Source organism: Syngnathus acus, chromosome 17 (assembly GCF_901709675.1).
Source record: "Syngnathus acus chromosome 17, fSynAcu1.2, whole genome shotgun sequence".
NCBI classification, from domain to species: Eukaryota; Metazoa; Chordata; class Actinopteri; order Syngnathiformes; family Syngnathidae; genus Syngnathus; species Syngnathus acus.
In genome coordinates, this window is record NC_051102.1 from 4,902,147 (window position 1) to 4,918,277 (window position 16,131).

A 16,131-nucleotide genomic window follows, 5' to 3' on the forward strand; every position below is an offset into this window, starting at 1 on the left:
TGTAATGTACATTATGTGGATCTCACACACACTTCACACAATAAATGGATGGTCCTCTCCTCAGGCTGTACAATGTCTTTGGACACATTGGAGGGAGGCCAGGGTACAAAGTATGATATGAGCGCACATCAACCTCAAGCCCTTGTGTGATGTAACACTGGGCTATTTTCAGGCTACTGCTGCAGTCCACATAAGGAGTAGGAGGACAGGGCACGCTCGTTCCTCATTAGTACTCGTTGTGGAAAGTAAGCTTTCCTTCCATGTCACTCGTGAGGATACCGAAAGAACTGCTGACATCTTTGGACCGACCGTACAGGAGAAGCAAACAAATGGATGGAGACTCTTGAACCATTTATTAAACGGCGCTTATTACACTCATTGTCGATGACGTGCATCTACGAGTCACTTTTGTTTTCAATTCTTATTGCCGCACGTTGTCATGGAAGGGAAAATGAAATCACAAAAGGACCTGGCATCTTATGGAGTTTGCTCATGCATTTCTTGATGGAAGTGGGTTAGCACAGATGTGGGAAAGGTCGGTGACAATTTCACTATCATTGACCCTCAAAAATAAATAAAATTCATATTATCTATAATTGACTTTATAATTCATTTACAATAAAACAAATTAAAAAAAAGGAATACAAATCAGCATACTTTCCAAAAATGTACCAGGGGTGTAACAAAAAATAAATACGTATGATCGAATAAAGGAATTTGTTTAAGGATCTGTTTTAAAGTGACTATAGTTTCTTTTTTACAGTGGCACAACACGAGAATACATAAGAAATCGACATAAGTTTATCAAAGTACACATTCAATGAATTTGTGCAAAGTTGGTGACACGCACTGAAATGGACTTAAGCTTTGTGTAGTCAGTAATAATCAAAGCAATCTTGGGTTTTTAAGCTTTGGAAAAAAAAAATCCTCAAAATGGCCAAACTCGTCCCTCCAAATGAAAGCGGTGACTTTAAAATAATCCACAGAGACCCAAAAAAAATAAATCCCTGAGGGCTAACATCCTACTGATGAATGTGAAAAGGACGTATCGTCATGTTCAACATTGTTCTAAACAAAAGGCTTGTTTTCAATGTCACAATCAATGATTGTAGGGAGGAAGAAATAAATCAAATGATGCCCTTCAAACCAGAACAATGTTGGTTTTTTTTGCCTGTGCAGGGAGATCGGGATGGATGGACGAGGAAAATAAAAGCAGGTCAATGGAAATGGAATGGAAGGATGGACGGAATGCGGCGAGGATGGAACAGGGCAAGGGTGGAGGGGGGGGGCACTCTCAGGAGAGGTCTTTGAGTCGGCCGCCTTGCTCGATGACGGCGCGGGCAAACTGGCGGAAGACGCGGTCCATGTAGGTGCTCCGCCTTGGCCACAGGCCCTCCAGGAAGCCAATATGGCCGCCGTGGCAGGTAATGAGCATGGCCAGGTTGGGGTTTTGCTTCACTGCCTCCACAGGGATGGCTGACAACCACCACAACAACAAAATCATTCTCATTTCTACGCGTTTTGGTGCCACAGTTAAATGAGACAACATAAAAAATGATATAAAGCCTCTTACCGTGCGACGGGGAAAAGACGTCGTCGGCAGCGTTGAGGCACAGCATGGGCACCTGCACCGACTTCAGCCTGTGGACGGGACTGGCGTCGTGATAGTAGTCGTCGTTGGTGGCGTAGCCGAACATGATGGACGTGAACCTCTCGTCGAACTCTCGGATGGTCTTGGCCTGAGACGGAAATGGGGTCAGTGAGCCTCTTATACAAGCGTAATCCAGAATTTCACTCACTTTGCCCTCTCTGCACAACAACGTGAAAAAGTCAAACAAACGTTTTTTACCGGCAAAGTGCTAAAATGGAGTGCTAAAAATCTCCTACCTTCATAACGTGGTCAATGTCGTAACACTTTTCAAGCACTGGTCTGTGTCTGGGGGGGCAGATATGCAGAATGTATAACATTTGCATACGATTCATTAGTTAGAAATGAATAAAATGCACATTATATGACATGCAGAAGATGAAAAGATGAGTATAAAAGATTCTTCATATATTACATTAAGATGATGACATAAAGCTATGCAATTATTAACATCATTAAGATCATCTACCTATTACAATTTTAACATGAAAAAATAAGTCGCTACTTTTGTGAACCTGCAGTCACAAATTTGAAGGAACATCCAAATTTCCAATTTAATCTCCAGACTGCTAAAACCACTCAAGCCTCCCTCATAGCATTAGCAGACAGCTAGCGGTCACGCTAATCCCACTTTGGCCCGGCCGCTGACCTGTGCACCGAGGCTTGCAGGCAGCTGGTGAGGTAGGAGTTGAAAAGGAAGCGGTCCAGCGGTTTTTCCAGTGATGCCGTGCACTCAAACACGTCCCAGCCGGCCGAGAAGACCACCACCCCTCTCAGGCACGTCTCCTGGCCCTTTCGCCCCAAGTAGTTGACCAGCATCATACTGGAGGGGGGGGGGGGGGGGGGGGGGGGACATTTCCAAAAAAATCCAATAAAAAATACGGTGTCTATCAGGGAAGGAGGAATCCTCTCATGTCTCAGACTTAGCCAAAGCGGATGACGAGGCGGACAAAATTAATAAACGTGAGTGCACTGAATTTTTGTTATGTTGAGGTATTAATGTTAATCGCGTTCTAATCCCCGTCCCCTCCGACGGCCGCTTTCACTTGTCAACATTTGTCATTGAATGAAGCAAGTGGCTTCATTACCCGCCCATGGACACTCCCGCCGCCATGATAGGTGCCGTACGGTAGCTCGTGTGGATGTGCTCGATGACCATCTCCAGGTCCTCCGTGTTGGCGGCGCAGTAAGTCCGAGGCGTCTGGAACGACAACATGGGCAATTTGATCATCTGAGTCAAACGTAACATGCTCACATTGTTTTCACTCCTTTCCATTCTTTTATCTTGACTACAAAGTGGGTTCGACGACAATGGCAGCATTCTTTTTGTATTTTGCTTTGTCAGACAGCTCAGGTTACGTCACGTTGAAAAGCGTTCATTCATTCTCAATTCTCCTGACGCCGCTGACTCGCCAGGTTCTCAGGGCCCGTCATTAAAATTCAAGCAGAATATCTGGCAAACTCCTCAAGTCTTGTTTACTTCGATGCAAGCGTGGAGGAGTGTACTTCTTTTGTTTTACACTCGTCAAATACTGTCGGAGCCTCCCGTTTGCGGGTCATTACTTTAGTGCAGAAATATACCGGAATGAATGAGTTAACTGCTGAGCCCATTTGAACTCTGTTGCTAGGCAAAACAGCAACACTTACCGAGGCACTGAAACATAATGGATAAGGAAAAGAAGACCATGGGAAGCGAGTGACGTACACGCTACGCTAACGCCTCTGTGATGGTTTTCACTGAAATACGAGCCCTGGAATTTGTCCAAAATGGCCGACGTCCTGTTTCATTTCAAGCATGGGTTGTTGAGACACCAAATTTTGGAGGTTAATTGTTTTCAATTGTTTTTACTTAATTGTAATGCAAAGGCCGGCCTTGAAATAGGCCCCGGTGGGGTCACAACGGGGTCATTGGAAAAGGCCGTTTCATTTAAACAAAGCACAATGGCGCTCACACTAGCACAGAAAACAAGCACGAGAGCGTATATGAATGCTAAATCATGTGCGGCGAACGTGGTACAATTACCAATTGAAACAAAGGACAAAGACCCCCAGTCGGGCCGATTGAAACGGTGCCGAGGTAACAAAATGGACTGAACTTCATGAACCCTGGCTTCATTGTGACTTGCCAAGCAGTACTCTTTGGTTCATGTAGCCAAAGAGATCAGTATTAAAAATGATTATTAGTATTAGAACAGTAAAGCCATGATTCAATTGGACATAATCCTCGTCAGTCGCGACAACTTTGTCTCTTGACAAACATTGACAACGATCTGACGAGAGATACACATGTAAACTGTGACCCAATTTTGGAGTCTTACCAGCAGAGTTTCCCCCGACACACCTCTGTTGTTGAAAACCACAGCTCTGAAACACACAAAAGACTTTTTTTTTAGTTCTGTTAAAGGAGACATGGGCTATTTTTCACAGACGAGGCCAGAGGGAGGGATCCGCCACTGTGGGAGTGGTCACAGCCAAATTCAATCATGGCCAAAATGGCTCCTTTCATTCACTTGTAATTCGGCACGTCAGAGGCTCTTGAATCGATTTTATTGAACTGAATTCTCTAACCATCATTTGTTTCATAAGCAAAAACATGACTTATAAATAGAAATGGTCCTCGTTTGCTCGTATGGGACACGAGCAGCATCAGCACCGTCATCTATTATGTGGCGGATCTGCGGAAAAGCAACTCAGCAGCAGGGGTGGGGCTTGTAGACAAGAGCAAAGAGGTGGTGGTGGTGGGGGGGGGGTTGTTTAAAAACATACTGCAGCATGCACTCGGAATCTGCTCTGGGCTTATAGCTGCACAGCTTGTGGCAGGATAAGCTGCAAGTCATTAAATGAAACACACACACACACACACACACATTGAGGGGAGCAAGATGCTGAGTTCACCAAGCTTCCCAAATGTGGCAAAATCAGCTCTTAACACTGCATTATTTGTGCCTGTCGCCAAAAATACCCAAAGGCTGTTTCACACGGAGAACCTGCAAAAACGTTTGAACAGAGAAAAATGCTGCCTTTGACTTTGCAAGGCAGGACAGTGTGTGCTTTTACATTGTAATGCAAAACCATCATATAGCTCACGCAGACATGTCATCTAGTAATTATGATCAATCAATTTTGCTGGGTTCTAAATGTTGTCAGTTGTCTGTGTGAAAATGATTAGGGTCATTCACTTAAGCTGTTAAAAAGTTGCAGGTTGGCTCTATGTGAAAGTCAAATGCCAACTTGATCTGCTCTTACAACTCTGGTACGTCAAAGAGACTTGAGACTTACGGTTATGGATTGTCTTTGTGTCACTGTGACATGTCACAGCAGGCGGCAATGTCTGTTATGACTCTGCTGTGGTCATTTAGCACCCTACCAAATGATCAATGTGACAGGGGCTACTAAAAGATTCATTCGGGTGTACTCTGGACAGAACATCTACAGCCTAAATAAATGAAACGAGGCGTAGCTTGCCTACTTCTTGCAAATGAGACCAAGAGCACCCACCTATAGCCCAGATCCCGGCTCTGCTCGACCATGTGCAGGATGTAGGACTCTCGGCTGGTGCCGGTCAGCCCCGGGAGAAGGAGGACGGTGGGTCTGGAGGCGGGGTCGGGGTGAGCCAGGCTGTCATCGTTGTCCAACCAATCCAAGGAGATCTGTCCTCCATCCGCCGCCTTGATCAGCTCACTGCGGAGAGAGGCGGCACAGAGGTCAACATTGTGGAAAGCTCCATCGCCTTCTTGCACATCCTCCTTTGTCTGCATGACGTGCACACGCTCGGCCAACGACGAGGCGCTCTAAAGCACCAGGTCGGAGCGTAGAATGTGGCGGGAAAAGAAGTTTCTGTTTGGTCTTTAAAAGTACTCAGTTCTTGTGTAGGGCAAGTGATTTTGCTGGTGAATTAATGACGGTGGATGAGGGAGCAGAACCTTTGCTGACAGCTGGCTATTGTGCTAGCTGATTCTTATACGCTCCATCAATCCCCACTCCGCTCCCTCCGTCCACCTTGGCCTGAGTACATTACACCTTTAGCAGAGGGAGCATGAAATTACAGAAGCTCCGTGAAATATGCACCAGGCCAAAGAGATCGAGCGGAGGAGGGAGGGAAGGGGGAGGGCGCTCATCCTCCGCGTTGTTTCACCTGCACTACCAAAGACAAAACACTTTGCTCACGCTCTTTGTCCTCGGGTTAACCCTTAACAACTTCATCATTCAAGGAAGGGGGGTGGGGGGACTGCGCTATTCCGACACATAACTCCAGCAAATGTGGCTGTCGCTTTTAATAATAGCACTAGGATGGAAACAATGTGCATTACCGCCGCAAATGTCCTTGTAATATCGACGATGATACTAAGAGGACGACTTGTTCATATGCCGTTGTAAAACCTTTACACTAAGCACTATAGTGAGTAGTCTATGTTGTCTTTTGGCTGATACAACTTTTACCTCTTTTTTTACCATTCTGAGAGTGGGAGGCAGTTTTTGTTTTCAAGTATTTTTGCACACTTATAGGAAGTGGAGGCGCACGTGGCTGCTTTTGTCCTCTGAGCTTTGCAGAGCTGCTTAAGGTCAGCACTCGGATTAGTTGCGAAACAGAAAATACAGGCAGAATGGCTCGTAGTGCAACCCAACTCTGAGCCCAAATCTGTGATCCGTCCGTTTCTTGCGTTCGATTCAAAGCTGTATTAGGACTCACTTCCTGTAGGCCACTCCGGGCTTGGCCGTGACAAAGGGTCTGAGCAGCGTCTGGATGCGGCTCTCCCAGCACCAAAAGGTGGGGTAATAGGTCTCCGACACGATGGGACATTGCTCGCGCAGGAACTGGTAGAACTTCTTGCCTCCCGAAATGAGCTGCGGCTTCTACGAAAAACATGCATTCATATGATGCATACATAAATTAAATTGTAAATAATATGTAACCTTGGTACTTGTTGACTATTTTCAGGTATTATTTTGTGTAAAAGGTTTGAGACCCACCGCTCAAACTCTGATATTTGTTGGACTTGCACTGTAATAATACAAATGAATTTAAAAAAAAGTACACGGGGGGCGCACTTGAGCACTTCTAGCTTTACAGTATTGAGACATGCAGTGAAGTGTAAATGCCTTGACATTGATTGCATGAATGTGTGTGTATGAGTGACTGTATATGTACGTGTGCGTGAGTTCGCGAACGCAATACACACGTGATGTACAGAACAAAGATTTTACGCATGGGATTGTCAAATGTGTGTGTGCAATTAATGGCGTAAAAATGCAGCGGCACGTTTTACCGGCAGACAGCTCGTCGAGCGGCATTCCGACCACACGGCTGCAACATCACATTCGCGTATAAATCCTCCATATTAATTCAGAAGAATAATAAACGCCCAGCACGGCTTTACCTTGGCCACCGAGATGAGGTAGTAGCAGGTGTACGCCGCGCTGAAGCCGAGCACCAGAGAGAGCCCCACTCCCGAGCCCAGCAGACCAACTTTCACTTGGTTTTCCAGATAATGAGACAGGTCCCGCGTCAAAATGTCCAAATTCAGCTGCGGCGAGAGCATTGCAAGGCGCCTCGATTCACGAAAGGCTGGGCTGCGAGGACAGCGGCCGGTGTGGTTCGCCAGTCAGGCACAGTCTGGGTGTGAGTGAGCGCGCGCGCTGTGCCGCTTGCACTGAAGAAGACAGTCAAGGGGACCCGATGAGGGTGGAGGGAAGGGCATGCAGTGCCGGGTGCATGTGCTAAGCTCTCCGGGCGGGCGATGGCGCTATTTGGCCAGATAATGCAATGCAATGAATGAGTGCATTAACTGGGACGACTCTGTAGTTCATTTTCCGGAGATAAGTAAGATGGAGCCTGTATGTACACCTTGAACTGGTCGTCAGTCGCAAAACAAGCAGTCACACATTCACACTTATAGACAATTTAGAAACTTCAGTGAAGCAAACGTGTCTTGGCAAGAAGGGAAGCAAACAATTGTACTCAAGTAATAGTATTAGAGTATTAGAACAGGGACCACAAATTTGTTTTTTCTCTCTCCAAATAATAGTGTCTCACTGGTGAGCTTTTTTTAGAATAAGCCTGACGCACTAAAGGGTCCCGCTGTTCAGTACAAAAAGACAATTCAATAAATGCCAGTAAGTAGACAGCACGCACACCAAGTTCGTGTAATGCATGAAAGCATTATGGCTAACGACTGGCATTTCCTGTCAGACAGGTATCTTCAAATTGTGTTTTTACTTTAATATCAGTTTCAAAACACATTGATTAAGTTCTCTAACTTGCATAGCTATGAGGAATATTAAAATGTTGGTTGCTTAAAATGTTCATTAAAACACATAAGCTTGTATATAACGTACTTTATGTGTTGCTAAGTGATTGAAACTGAATTAGTCATCATGCGTGTCAATTATAAACACCCTCAAGGGGGGCAAGCTTTGGAACCAAAGGGCAAAGCTCTCAATTTACCGGTCGATTTACGCTCCTACCCTCACCTATGGTCACGAGCTATGGGTCGTGACCGAAAGAACGAGATCCCGGATACAAGCGGCCGAAATGAGTTTTCTCCGCAGGATGTCCGGGCTCTCCCTTAGAGATAGGGTGAGAAGTTCGGTCATCCGGGAGAGACTCGGAGTAGAGTCGCTACTCCTCCACGTTGAGAGGAGCCAGATGAGGTGGCTCGGGCATCTCACCAGGATGCCTCCTGGACGCCTCCCTGGGGAGGTGTTCCGGGCATGTCCCACCGGTAGGAGACCCCGGGGACGACCCAGGACGCGCTGGAGAGACTATGTCTCTCGGCTGGCCTGGGAACGCCTTGGGATCCCCCGGGATGAGCTAGATGAAGTAGCTGGGGAGAGGGAAGTCTGGGAGTCCCTCCTGAAGCTGCTGCCCCCGCGACCCGACCCCGGATAAGCGGAAGAAGATGGATGGATGGATGGATGGATGGAGAGTGCCCAAGGGCTGTACCAACGTATGTGGCAATTAGTGTGCGTTAATTAAATCAACACGCCTATTGTACGCACCAGGGTGACATGACATGGAATGCTGTATACTGTATCATGTCGTAATTGACACTATTTAAAAGTATTACAGGCTAATTCTAAATCAGGTCGGCCAATCACCATCATTTCTAAGATTTATATTTAAATATTTTATATTAATCATTTTAATTTATAATATTATTTATATATATATATATATATAAATTTAGAATAATGTGTCCAGGTACGCTCTGTGCTTGTGACGAACACGTCGCATTGTGCTGGAGGGAGGTAGTTCAGTGCGGCTGCGCGAGCACGCTTCGTCGCCGCTCACTAAACGCTCGTGCCGCCTTCGTGCTTTTCCGTCCATCTCCGTCAAGCTGGTTGTTGTTGCTCGTCTGGCCACTCGGAGGGAGCGATGATGATTGACAATAATGGCGGCGGGTTTATTCTGACTTGACTCCAGCAGGGGGGGTAGGGAGAGGAGAACAGAAGACGGAGAACCATCTCCGGGCCGACAAAGCCCACACCTTGAGGTGAATCTTATGCATCCGCACGGTGCACTTGGGACCCCCCAAAAGGAGCGAAAATAAGACTTGGCTTGAGTAAGGGCTTTATCCTGCTAGCTTAGCTTTAGCTCGGTTTTAGCTTGCTAAGTTTAAGAGGTTAGCATTCTTGAGGCGACGAGGGTCAGCTAAGCAAACAATGTCGCCGCTTCGCCAGCTCTCCGCGTAATTACTCTCCCGTTTTCCAGGGGCTCGACGAATGCAGCGCTTCTTTGCCAAAGAAGAGCCCATCTTCTTCAGAAGGTAGCGGGGCTAGCTTTGCGGAGCTGTGCGGCTTCTGTTACGGACTTGCATTCAAAAACTGCCCGCCGCCTTGTTGCCAGCTCGCACAGCTAGCTCGCTAACTCTCCAAAAGATTGTTGGGGCCAATTCCCCCCGCTCTTCGTTTCTTAAATGACCACCGGTAGGAACAACCGAGCCATGATGGAAGGAGTCGGAGCGAGAGTGGTTCGGGGACCCGACTGGAAGTGGGGTAAGCAGGACGGCGGAGAGGGACATGTCGGCACCGTCAGGAGTTTTGAAAGTCCCGAGGAGGTGGTGGTCGTCTGGGATAACGGCACCGCTGCGAATTACCGTTGCTCTGGAGCATACGACGTGAGGATATTAGACAGTGCTCCCACGGGTAAGTTAGTCTTGAAACCGTAGTACACAACCACCACTTGAAGTGATGTTGGATTTAATAACAAATTCTGCGACTAGTTGTTTTGTTTACTGGGCCTAGACAGATGCAGGCGGTCATCCTAAAAGGAAGTTTGTACCGGCCTATTTTTTTTTTTTTGCTCAACATTTCCCTTTGAGCTCCATTTCATTTGTATGAATTAGTTGCGATCATGATGAAATCTTAATTAACTGTCAAGGCAGGTCCACTTCATTACTGTACTTGTCTAGTATGACCCATGGCATGACACCCGTCGCAGAAGATCAAACTCCTTTGTTCACTAAAAGCTGGTCAAACTTCCTCTGGTGATGGAAGATGTATAAAATCAAATCAGTATGCACCAAATATGAAATGAGGTCGAGTGAGATCCGTGACAATTCAACATTCTGCGATTCTTATGACATTTGTCTTTTTTTTGGAGGGCTGTGTGAAAACTGTTCAGTGATGTTCACGTGCAGTGACTCGCAACCACTTAACTCGTCGACACTCCTCCTTGGCCTGTAGGCATCAAGCATGACGGAACAATGTGTGACACCTGCCGTCAGCAGCCCATCATTGGAATTCGCTGGAAATGTGCTGAGTGCACCAATTATGACCTCTGCACAACCTGTTACCATGGTGACAAACATCACCTGAGACACCGCTTCTACAGGATCACCACCCCGGGCAGCGAAAGGTTAGTTAAGATGACTGCGCTTTGAAAGAAAAAAGCCACAAAGGATTGGGTTACGATTGAAAAGTGTTTTGTGACGCCCTCCCTTTTAGGTTTTTTTTTTTTTTTTATGTGTGTGTTTCTGTTGATATTTGAGAATCTTTTGAGTGCGCCCTTCCTCGCAGGGACACGCAATCTATCCGGGTGCTCCCAGCCACCAGTTGCCAGGCAACAAACTCGCCTCGCTTAAATTTTGTTGGACGTAATATTAAGGCGGCGATTCCCATCTATGGTGCAATCGCTTCGTGGAAGCGCTGACGCTGGTTGACTTCTCATTTCAAAACAATGCTTGTCATGGCAAGTAACTCCAATGAGAAAATTGGACCCCCCCCCACACACACACACACACAGTTTTAACTGGGTGCTATTTATTATTTCAATGAAATTAGCAGATGTTTTGTAATGGAAGTAAGTGACCACATAACCATATACTTCTGGGCCAATGGCGTGTCTGGTTTCTGTTACCGTGACTACCAGGGTCAGTACTTGCACAAGCAGAACCCAGACTGTGGAAAAAAAGTGAGCTGCTATGAGACAACAAAAGCTGTGAGCGTCTGTGATGTCATTTTCAGTCGACAACAAGTAGCAAAATGGCTGCCAGAACTCTGGTCGAGTCGCTTTACTTGCCTGAAATTGTGTTGGATGCTGCTTTTATATCCCGCCGACATCCGAACACAGAAGAACACATGGCCCAACAGACGGTGGCCTTTTCAAGCGCATACAACTTCATTTCCCCCTCGGGACAGACGGCGTGCACAGCATAATGGCTGCGGCGGTTGCCCCCCCCCCCTCTCCAAAGATCACACTTGTCTGCCAATGAGATGGGGGGGGGGGTTGGGGGGTGTCGTTACACCACATTAAAATTCTTTCAGGCCATTCTGAGGAGGGCATGGTTCATGGTGGTGGTCCGCCACTGTCCAGCTGCCATTTCTAGTTGTTTTACCTTTTTTTTTTTTTTATGCACTATGACTACTTTGCACTTAAATTTCCCTGATTATTATTGCAAATAATTATTTGTATTAATAATTTATCATCAGTTAATAGATGTTTTGTGCCTCCTCAGTTGTGCAATAAAATCAAGTATATAACGCATACTATTTTTTTCCCCTCATCTAATAATAACAATAAAGGTTTTGACACGAGGCCCGAATGACTCAATGGGTCTTTTGTCTTGGTGTGAGCAGAGTTCTCCTAGAGTCGAGGCGCAAATCAAAGAAAATCACCGCCAGAGGCATCTTCACCGGAGGCCGGGTAGTGCGAGGCGTGGACTGGCAGTGGGAAGATCAGGATGGAGGCAACGGAAGGCGAGGAAAGGTAATGGCCAATCAACGACGTGCAGCCAAAACTACGTCAGCGCCGTCCACACAGTGAAACACGTCACCGTGCCTTTGTCAGTGCAACACTTAAAGCAGGACTTTCTATTTTTGTCTGTTTCCAATGTGTAAAGCTACGCAAATACATTGAAAGGAGGCCGTCCATCCTTTCATGGCAAGTAACTCCAATGAGAAATTTCATCTTGCTGATTGATACGAATCCTGACTAATGCGGCGCATAAAAGTCATTATGAAGCCATTCCGTTGACAGATGAGGGCTGCACTTGTTGTCCAGTATCCGCACTACACACTGACATTGACTCGGCCGCAGTCGCCGGCATATTTAAAGAGCCCCTCTCGGCAATTTAAGACTTCATTTTGCTGTGTTATTTAATGGCACATCTCATCACTGTTTTATGACGCCGCCAGCAGTTATCGTGCTCCACCCGAAAACCATTATGGCATGTCCTAATGTTTAGATGTACTTTTTGAGTAGCCTGAATTTTAACTAGAGCCATTAATCAATTAACTGCGGGAATAAATAGGTGACTGCAATTTACTTAGGGCGCGTGTTTTAATGAATACATTAATTCACTCTGGTGCTCACTTTCTTTTCCCTGTTAGGTAGTGTACTACCACCATCCATCCGTGAGGTCGGAGTTGGTCAACTTTCAATCACTAAAATTGACCATTTCTTTCCAGGAAACAAAAAAAGCGGCATGTTTTTACAACCATACAAAAATGAGGACATCCAAGAATGACTGTTCCTCTTTTTTTTCTAAACAGGTGACGGAGATTCAAGACTGGAGCGCAGCCAGCCCTCATAGTGCCGCCTACGTGCTTTGGGACAACGGGGCCAAGAACCTGTACCGTGTCGGTTTTGAGGGAATGGTGAGCTCACCCACGGCGTCCTCCAATACATCAGCTGTCAGGTGGCTTTTGTGTTTGGCCGCAGGGTGGAGGCTGTTTTTTTTATTCTTTTCTTTTCTTTTTGTGAGAGCCACGCTGCGCTCGGCTTCCATTGAATGTACAAGCAGCTGGAGATGGAATCCATCTACATAATAAAGGCAATCTGCCTTTTAGGGACGGGGGGTGAACATGGGGGTCAACCTTAAGGGAGGGGGCGAAGTCATTGCGGGTGCGTCTACACGCGCGTCTCTGATTAAAAGCACACTTCGGCTCATTGGTGGAATTTGGCTTTGTTTAGTAATACAGTGGAACTTCTAAGGTTGAACATACTCTGTTCTAAGTGTTCCAGGGCCAAACTTGATCATAAAGGTTAGAATTACTACTACTCCTTTTAACAAGCCTTATTGAGTCCTATTTTTTGTCACTATATAAAGTCGCTGTTAACACAGTTATAAGATAAAAAGCGTCCCATTGGCTTGATCATGAGAGGAATGCGTCTTCCCTTGAACTCTGCCACAGATGCACATTGTGCTGCGACATAGTGCTTTGTCTCCACCACGTTGCTGATATTGTTTCTCTGAGCAAACACACTCTCGCAGGAGCCGCTTAAGTGTCCACGTTCTGTGTTTTTATTCTTCATGCTCGACCGGTGCTTCAACTCCTCCCACGTGCCATTGACTTACAGAGCCTTTGCTTCTTGTCTCTGGCAGTCGGACCTGAAATGTGTTCAGGACGCCAAAGGAGGGTCCTTTTACAGAGACCACTGTCCTGTGTTGGGTAAGTAAGCCAGCTGGACTTGATCCCCCCTTATTGCCATCTTCAGACCACCTCCCACCTATTGCTGTGCTGCAGCAAATTCAAGGGCAGTGTTTCAGATGTAGTTAGCATGTATGACCACTAGATGGTAGCAACACCTTTTTGCTTGGTTTCATGAGTTTTCCAAGGATTTAATTAGGCCCCCCCCATGCCATAGTGGTCTAAATTATATGACCTTAAAGTTAAATGATGCAATTAATGTGTGTAATGTTTCTGTCCATGTTGTAAATATGGTTTTATTGTTTTTAGTACCATGTAGTTTATCCTTTAACTCTTTCTCCTTAAGTATTGCATGAAATGATTATATTTAATTATAACAAACAATTCATATTTTTTGTGTTTCCTAGGTGAGCAGAATGGCAACAGGAACCCCGGCGGTCTTCAGATCGGGGACCTGGTCAACATCGACTTGGACCTGGAGATTGTCCAGTCGCTGCAGCACGGTCACGGCGGCTGGACCGACGGCATGTTCGAGACGCTCACCACCACCGGCACGGTGTGCGGCATCGACGAAGATCACGATATTGTGGTGCAGTATCCCAGCGGGAACAGGTGAGTGCTCAGATGCCGTTTTTTTTTTTTTTCGAGAGAGAAATCAAATGAATCAAGTACATTTTCCTGTCCACAGGTGGACGTTCAATCCCGCCGTACTAACGAAAGCCAACGTGGTGCGCAGCGGTGAAGCGGCCGCTGGAGCGGAGGGAGGCACCTCGCAATTCCTTGTGGGGGACCTGGTTCAGATTTGCTACGACATCGACCGCATCAAGCTGCTACAAAAAGGCCACGGGGAGTGGGCCGAGGCCATGCTTCCTGTAAGTCTTTTGGGAAAATGCACACGGATTTTCAACATCTTAAATCAGCGGTCACCAAGTCCAGCCTGTTTTTGATGCAACCCCACTAACCCTGAAACAGACTGGATAGGAGCCCTTGAGGACCAGAGTTGGTGAGCCCTGTCTTAAATGCTGGAGGTGGCAGGACATTTGTATCAGTGTCATTTTAAATATGAACAAAATATGTGCATACTTGCAAAATAAGCGCTGTTAATTCTTATTAAGACCAATGCTATATATTTTTTTCCATTAATGATCAATTGTGTCCTTTATCACAAAGCGACGTAGTTATCCAGAATCTGCGATGTAACTTAAAAGCAATTGATCTGCTCCAAGATGCCACCTGTCTCGAGCTAATGAGCCTGAGCACTCATTGTTATTGATGACCAGCGCACGCGCATCTTGACAAACTCCGAAATGTCTCCTTTAATCTGAATTGAGACATTGTTTTACTCTGCTGAGGCTTGCTACGCGAATGATGAATAGCTTGCAACGTTGAGATGTGTCCCTTTCTTTATATCCTTGGCTATAATGGATTGTCATCTTAATAATAACATACACTGATGTTTTATTGTGTTATTTGTCAGGTTTTATTTTTGCTGTGAGCTTTGTTTCACTTTCACCCCTCCCACCCTTATTTTTACATTATCTTCGGATTCTTTCGCTCTGGCCCGCTTGCTCTCTTTCTTTTTCTGTCTCTCTATATATATATATATCACATAGCCCAAAGACAACAATTTTAATGAGTTTTGTCGCTACATTCATCAACAGACCCTGGGGAAGGTGGGCCGCGTGCAGCAGATCTACTCTGACAGTGACCTGAAGGTGGAGGTGTGCGGGACGTCGTGGACGTACAATCCCGCTGCTGTCACCAAGATCGCTCCCTCAGGCTCCGCCGTTAGCAACGCCTCCGGAGGTTTGAGCCAGTGCCACTCGTGCGCCATGACAGTGACACCGTGACCCTGTGTGATGCCCCCCCCCCCCCTTTTTTTTTTTTTTTTTTTTTTTTTCTTTTTTGTTAATCCAGAGCGTCTCTCCCAGCTGCTGAAGAAACTGTTTGAGACACAGGAGTCGGGCGACATCAACGAGGAACTGGTCAAGGCGGCAGCCAACGGAGATCTGGCCAAGGTGGAAGACATTTTGAAAAGACCCGACGTTGACGTAAGTTGCAGATATGGTTTTGGTCCAGCCTAAACGAGCTGCTGTTGGAATTGAACGTTGGCACTTTGGGAGCCATTTTTTTCCCCCATCTCCAGCTGTACATGCTCATATTATATTTCTCAATAATAACCACGAGGCATTTCATTTTGCTACAGCTGGCTTGTGCATTTTAATGTGTCGGGGTTTAACTCGCAGCCTCAGGCTTTTTGATATAATTTCTCCTTGAAATACCAATTTAGTTGTGGATTTTTTTCCCCCCTGTTCTGTATTAATATCACTGATATGGAATAAAGATTCAAAGATCAAACCCTTAATGTGCTACTGATGAAGTGTTGGGAGTGTTGGAACAGAAATCCAGACACGTTTAAGCCCAAATGTGATTGTTTGTTTCAGGTGAACGGGCAGTGCGCTGGACACACTGCGATGCAAGCGGCCAGTCAGAACGGTCACGTGGACGTTCTCAAGCTCCTGCTCAAACACAGCGTTGATCTCGAGGCAGAGGTTGGCATCGCTCGAGACTTTTTTTTTTTTTTTCTTCCTCACCCTAAGTCGCACTCCATC

General features: G+C 46.2%; 2 protein-coding genes across 10 annotated transcripts in view; one reads left to right on the forward strand and one right to left on the reverse strand.

Moving 5' to 3' along the window:
• Positions 1 to 336: 336 nt before the first annotated feature.
• Positions 337 to 7,300, reverse strand: abhd3 (abhydrolase domain containing 3, phospholipase). Its single transcript, XM_037276933.1, has 9 exons — positions 7,027 to 7,300; positions 6,339 to 6,502; positions 5,147 to 5,329; positions 3,967 to 4,012; positions 2,737 to 2,849; positions 2,298 to 2,471; positions 1,888 to 1,936; positions 1,574 to 1,739; positions 337 to 1,476 (listed from the first exon to the last, which is right to left on the reverse strand). Exons 1-9 carry the CDS (start codon positions 7,186 to 7,188, stop codon positions 1,295 to 1,297), a joined length of 1,239 nt encoding a protein of 412 aa, XP_037132828.1. The 5' UTR covers positions 7,189 to 7,300; the 3' UTR covers positions 337 to 1,294.
• A 1,682-nt stretch (positions 7,301 to 8,982) lies between these two features.
• The window catches only part of mib1 (mindbomb E3 ubiquitin protein ligase 1), a 28,690-nt gene continuing 21,541 nt past the window's right edge, over positions 8,983 to 16,131 (forward strand). For 4 of the 9 annotated variants that reach the window (XM_037276895.1, XM_037276898.1, XM_037276899.1 and 1 more), the window contains exons 1-10: positions 8,984 to 9,793; positions 10,334 to 10,505; positions 11,726 to 11,855; positions 12,641 to 12,745; positions 13,474 to 13,540; positions 13,927 to 14,131; positions 14,208 to 14,391; positions 15,181 to 15,325; positions 15,437 to 15,570; positions 15,964 to 16,071. In XM_037276895.1, the coding sequence (XP_037132790.1) occupies positions 9,565 to 9,793; positions 10,334 to 10,505; positions 11,726 to 11,855; positions 12,641 to 12,745; positions 13,474 to 13,540; positions 13,927 to 14,131; positions 14,208 to 14,391; positions 15,181 to 15,325; positions 15,437 to 15,570; positions 15,964 to 16,071 (1,479 nt within the window). In that variant the 5' untranslated portion in view covers positions 8,984 to 9,564. Of the gene's footprint in view, positions 9,794 to 10,333; positions 10,506 to 11,725; positions 11,856 to 12,640; positions 12,746 to 13,473; positions 13,541 to 13,926; positions 14,132 to 14,207; positions 14,392 to 15,180; positions 15,326 to 15,436; positions 15,571 to 15,963; positions 16,072 to 16,131 lie in introns of all 9 variants that reach the window. The other 5 variants (XM_037276893.1, XM_037276896.1, XM_037276894.1 and 2 more) reach the window with 5 other exon arrangements.